The sequence below is a fragment of the Triticum dicoccoides genome, chromosome 6A, assembly GCF_002162155.2.
Source record: "Triticum dicoccoides isolate Atlit2015 ecotype Zavitan chromosome 6A, WEW_v2.0, whole genome shotgun sequence".
Lineage (NCBI taxonomy): Eukaryota > Viridiplantae > Streptophyta > Magnoliopsida > Poales > Poaceae > Triticum > Triticum dicoccoides.
In genome coordinates, this window is record NC_041390.1 from 633,541,488 (window position 1) to 633,547,682 (window position 6,195).

General features: G+C 50.1%; 1 protein-coding gene across 2 annotated transcripts; it reads right to left on the minus strand.

Annotated features, from left to right (window-relative positions):
• Positions 1-621: 621 nt before the first annotated feature.
• Positions 622-3,353, minus strand: LOC119314861 (cation/H(+) antiporter 15-like). 2 transcript variants are annotated; one of them, XM_037589548.1, is made up of 2 exons: positions 1,400-3,353; positions 622-1,309 (listed from the first exon to the last, which is right to left on the minus strand). In XM_037589548.1, exons 1-2 carry the CDS (start codon positions 3,305-3,307, stop codon positions 698-700), a joined length of 2,520 nt encoding a protein of 839 aa, XP_037445445.1. In that variant the 5' UTR covers positions 3,308-3,353; the 3' UTR covers positions 622-697. The 2 variants fall into 2 exon arrangements, with proteins under 2 accessions (XP_037445445.1, XP_037445444.1); XM_037589547.1 differs by having other exon boundaries at positions 622-3,353.
• Positions 3,354-6,195: the final 2,842 nt, after the last annotated feature.

A 6,195-nucleotide genomic window follows, 5' to 3' on the forward strand; every position in this document is an offset into this window, starting at 1 on the left:
CAATCAAGCATGACGTAGTCTTTTACCTCCACCGTAAGGGGCCGAACCTGGGTAAACTTGTGCCTCTCAATTCCGATCAACCCCGTTCAAGCTACTACCTAGTTGCGATGGCCTCAAGACTAAGTCCTTTTTCGAGGATATCTGCCGTGACAAAATCACAACAGGGGCGGCGAGGACGGGAGGGCTCTTCTAGAGCTGGCGGCGGAGAGCCTGGGAACGGCTGCGGAGGAGGAAGAAGAGAGGATATAGCAAATGGAGCTGACTAGTCTTGGGGGTGAATTTGATGCAATTTGGGATGGCAGACTTGCCCGGACACATCCGCCTCATATTTGGGGTGAATATGAGGGGTGTCGGTCAGCCCGAGTGTTTTTGGGGGCCGTCAGGGTCAAAAAATCGTGACCGCACAGTGCCCAGACAGCCTGCCTCGATGTATGAGGCGCCCGGTCGTAGATGCTCTAAATATCTACGGGCTGGAATTGCTGTGAAATGGGGTAAACCGTACGTGTCACCAGGCAAATGCCCACCTAACATAAGAGGTAAATAAACCAGTCTTGCAATCAATCCTGATTACAATTGTACTATCGATTACATGCCTGCCTACGTGTGTGTTTGTGCGTGTGTATCTCCTAATTCTTCTACGTGTACTAGTACAGTACGTATTTTTCTAGCTAGCTACTCTGCATCTCTACACTCTAGTCTAGTCATAATTCCAGTCGAAGATGTCGTCGTCTTCGTCGTCGGGTAAGGGCAAGGCGCGGCCGCCGCCGTGCTGGGACTGGGACGACTGGGAGTGCTGCTTCTGCTTCCAGGTCCTCATCCTCCGGTGCAGCTTGTGCTGCTGCAGCACCAGCACCGACGCGGAGCACCCCAAGAAGTCGTCCGACGCCAGCACCTCCCCGATGGCGCCCAGCTCCGGGCACTCCTCCTCCTCCACCTCCAGCCCCGCCATGCCCCGAGTCATCGTGTTCCTCGCCGCCCCGCCTCCACCCTCGCCGCCACCCCTCCCCACCACCAACAGCGAGCACTCCCCCACCATCGAGCTTAGCGACTCCAGCGTCTCCACCCCGTTGCTCACGTACCGCTCCGTGTACGTCACCTGCCCCGGCGACACGAACCGCGCGCGCACCTCCGCCATGAACTCCTCGTCCTCCGCCTCCTCCTCCGACATCCTCATGCTCGTCCGCGACTCCTCCGGCAGCATGAACCGGGACACCGACACGCTCACCGATGGGTGCGCCGACAGCCGCGTCGCGTACGCCACCGCCTCCCGGTCGTCCGCACCGCTCAGGAACACCGCCACCACCTGGTGCTGTACCGCTTCTTCGTCTCCCTGCGGCACCGCCTGCACCTCCTCCAGGTCGAGGTCGAGGTCTCGTTCTGGCATCGGCGTCGGCCCGGCGCTGATGCCAGGTATGCTGGGGAGGCGCCGCTCCACGAGGATCCCCACGGTGCACCGCGCGCGCTGCAGGATGCGCTGGTTCAGCTGCCGCCGCCCATCCCCGCCGCGCCGCGACACCATGCGCCCGTCGTAGCGCTGCTCCTTGTGGAAGGGCACGATCACCAGCGACGCCCGCGCGTCCTCCACGCCGTTGCGCACGTCCTCGTCCATGGACGCCAGGCTGGAGATGGCCGTCATCTGGCGCACCGGCAGCGGCACGGCGGCGTCGTAGGTGCTGAAGGCGTGCACCGCCGCCGTCACCTGCTCCATCTCCCACGAGTAGCCCCACCGGGCGTCCTCCTCCTCCTTGGAGTCCAAGGACTGGTTGTTGTAGAGGTGCGTGATGGCGTACTTGCGCGCCGTCTGCAGCTCCACCAGGTGCAGCAGGTAGACGGCCACCGGCGCGCTGCTGCCCTTGGACAGCTCCGCCAGCGTCAGCATGGCCTGCACGCCGCCGGCGCCGTGCACGCACACCAGCACCCGCAGCTCCTGCTCCACCCGCAGCTCCTGGAGGCAGTGCGAGCGGTACTTGAAGGCGCGCCGCTGCTGCCGGACGATGGCCGCCGACGCCGGCCCGGCCATGAAGGTGTTGACGATGGACGCCACCACCAGCACCACCTGCGCCGTGTCGCCCCACACGTTGCTCTTGTCCGCCAAGTTGATAGCCAGGATGTCCGAGTAGCCCTTGACGTTGAGCAGGAACCCCAGCACCAGCGCCTCCCGCGCCGACATGCCCAGCCACCGCCCCACCAGCACCGTGCCGCCCACCTTCCCGGCGGAGCTCACGGCCGTGGTAAAGGCCACGGCGAAGGCGAACTGGGTGGCCGTGAAGCGCCCGATCTCGGCGAAGTCGAGCCTGGCGCCGATGGCGCCGAAGCAGAGCGGCATCACCATCTGGTGCACCGGGTAGGTGAGGCGGTCGACGAGCGTGCGCGCCAGGGGCCCCTCGCGCGGCACGGCCAGGCCGATGAGGAAGGCGGCCATGGAGGCGCTGTACCCCATGAACTGCACCGCCAGGGAGAGGCCCACGATGAGCAGCAGCATGCCCAGCAGCTCGTACTTGCTCACGTACTGCCGGCCCCGCTTCATCCGGTTGATCAGCCTGGCCGCCCTCACGGCCACGCCCACGGCGACGCACACCACCAGCGCCATCCAGAGGAAGAGGAGGAACTGCGTGGAGCAAGAGGAGGAGGAGGAGCGCGACGGGAGGGGCTTGCCGTCGTGGCCGAAGATGGTGGGGTTGACCACCATCATGCTGATGGCGGTGAGGCTGGCGATGTCGGTGGCGAAGGCGGCGCCGATGGCGAGCTGGCCGGTCTCGGAGGTGGTCAGCTTGAGCTCGGTGACGATGCGGATGAGCACCGGGGAGGCGGTGCTGGTGAGCACGAGGATGAAGAGCGCGGTGGAGGCGTAGAGCTTCTGGGGGTGGAAGGTGGCGGCGGAGCTTGGGTGGAGCATGCCGTAGAAGAAGGGCCCCGCGGCGACGGCGAGGAGGAAGCTGATGGCGGAGCCGCCGCAGGCGAGCAGGAGGGAGCGGCGCAGGTTGTGGCGGAGGTAGCGCAGGTCCATCTCGAGGCCGAGGAAGAACATGAAGACGATGCGGAGGTAGTAGATGGTGTCGCCCAGCGCGCTGCCGGCGTTGTGCATGCCCAGGCGGCGCAGGTCGACGGCGCGGCCGAGGAAGGTGGGGCCGACGACGACGCCGGCGAGGATGTGGGAGATGATGCTGGGCTGGCCGAGGCGGCGGAGCAAGGAGTGGAAGAGGCCCGAGAGGAGGAGGACGAGGGCCATGAGGCCGTTGATCACCATCATGCCGCCCATGAAGTAGTCGCCGTGGACCACGTCCGCGCACTCCACGCCGGACTCCATCCGTAGTCGTCGTTGGGTTCGGATGGATGGATGGATGGGTGGAAGGTGGCCGGCCGGCCGGCCAAACTCCGGCGACGAGCTTGGCGATTGCTATATATGGGTGGATGGATATAATATATTGGATGGACGTGCATGCATGCATGCTCGCCTCCTCCGTCCATCCATCCATCATTAGTAGAGTAGTACTTCCTCCGTCTCGAAAATACTTATCATCGAAATGGATGTATGTAGATGTATTTTAGTTCTAGATACATTCATTTTCATTTATTTTGATGATAAGTAATTTCAGACGGAGGGAGTAATAAAAAAGCGAAAAAATAAAAAATAAACGCACTTGATAAATTCATTGCACATCTTTGTTGCTAGATACTTTTTTTTAGCTAACCACCACAGACGGGGGAGTCGAGGGAAAAAGCAGCCGTGTTGCATGCCCAGCCCAGCCCATGCGGGAAAAATTAAATTATACCTACTGTCAATATGCATGTGCAGTCCGACACTGCATGAGTAGGTAGGTACAACATGCATGTCTTGGCATGCAACACTGAATATCCTTGGGTTACACCAATGATCTGCTCATCAGTCCGGCTAGTAGTATTAGCTAGCTCGAATCTGCTCATCAGTCCGACATGCAACTGCAAGACCGTATTATCAGCTTTTTTCTTTCTTTTTTTTAGAACTCGCCAACTTTATTAATTATCAGCAAAAGTCATAGGTACACGGTTTGGGTCAACCAAACATGTCTACCTACATCTAGATTACCAGCTTGTAAACTTATGCAAACTTGGCGAGATTATCAGCTAAACTACACTAGCAAGCAACACTCCACTATCTTTTTCTTTCTGCAGTGTTCTCCTCTAGGCTGGCCCGCCCAGTTTTTATTTTCCATTATCCACCACTGCGGCTAACTACTCTACACAAAAATGAATGATAATGCATGCGTACAACAGCTCCAAGTGTACAACCATTGTGTCAGCCATCAAACAAATGAATAAAGCACAACCTACTATTCAGATACACGCATGTGCTAACAATCACATCTCTCAACTTTTTGGCACATCCTGCAATCGAATGCAATAGAGCATGAAAATAAGGATAGTCCAACAATAAATGAAAAGGTTTTTCAAGAATAATGAGCTAGTGGCATTGGTATTACCCTTCAAAAAAAAGGAAAGAAAAAATCAAATAAAATAAAGACAAAAATTGCACACAGTTTACACATAAATTGCGCATATTCATAATATTCAAGAATAAGCATATAATAATGGAGGTTTCAAAAAAAAGTTTTCTAACAAGGAATGAATTTGTGGCATGGTGTTACCCTTCAAAAGAAAGAAGAGTGTCAAACAAAGAATTTAAAAAATTGCACACATTACACAAAAAAGATGAGCTTTTCAAATATATGCGAGAATAAGCACATAATAGTGGATTGTTTCATAGAAAATTGCGCTTTTTAAAATTAACCACACTGTAGTGGATTTTTTTTTTTGCAGAAACAATATTCATAAGAAGAAACAAAATGAAACAAAAGCTAAAAAAATCAAATCAAACAAAAGCTAAAAAATGAAACGAACAACGACAAAATTTGCACCCAATATACAAAAAATTGCGTTTTCAAAAAATATGAAAGAATAGGCATACAATAGTGGGATTTTCATAAAAAAAATGACGAACGAATTTGTGACATTGGTATTACCCTTAAAGAAGAAAGGAACTGAACAAAAACTAAAATAAAATCAAGATAATGAAGTTTCGTAAGAAAGAATGGATTAATGGCTTTGGTAATACCCTTAATGCAGAAAGCAAATGAAAAAAAAAGAAAAACAATAAAATATGAAATTTTCTAAGAAAGAACAAATCAATGGCTTTGGTATTACCCTTTAAAAACAAAGAAAATCAAATTAAAACTAAAGCATAATAAAATAATGATGTATTTTAAGGATGAATGAACTAGTGGCATTGGTATTTAGCCTTTAAGTAGAAAGAATAGTAAAACAAAAAATGAAAAATATACACAAAATATACACTAAAATTGCGCATATTGAAAATATGCAAGAATAAGCATACAATAGTGCAATTATGGCAAACAAGAATTTTTCTAAGAAGGATATCAAAACTAGAATAAAATCAAAACAATAATTTTTTATAAGAAAGAATTAATTAGTGCCATTGTTATTACTCTTTGAGAGGAAAGAAAATTAAGAAAAACTTACACACAACTTTACACGAATTTGCATTTTTTATAATATGCAAAGAATAATTATATACTAGTGTAGTTTTTGCACATATTATCTAGTATTTATGCACATACATTTACACCCAACCAACATCCTAAAAATACCCGCAAAATAAAATTTTAAAACCGACTAATAAAGAAAAAGAAAATACAAAAGCAAAAAACAAATACAAACAGAAAGAAAAGATTGACAAAAACAGAAGAAGATAGAGGAAGGTTGGGTCATCATACGGGCTGATGGGCTTCAGCCTGCTAAGGTTTGGCTCGTCCAAAACACTGGTCAGTTGAATTCCCAGCCCAAATCAGACACAACACACAAGAGAAAAAGAAGGAAGCGCGGATCTTGAAACAGCAATCAACGATCAGAAAACCCCCTCTAATTTGACATCAATGCAACGTATTTTTACGTTTTGTAAATTTTATCTTATTTCATACATAAAAAAAGAACGTAAGAAAATATGTACTTGCTGTAAAAAATATTTTATGTTACATAAAATTACGAATGTAATAACATAATGTAAAACATACATAAAATGTGAATTTTCAGGTCTTATAACTTATTTTTATACCAAATTTTACATATTGAATCAATATGCATGTAACTATTTATATTGTAAACGTAATTTATTTAGGAAGCGATTGTAAGATTATATAT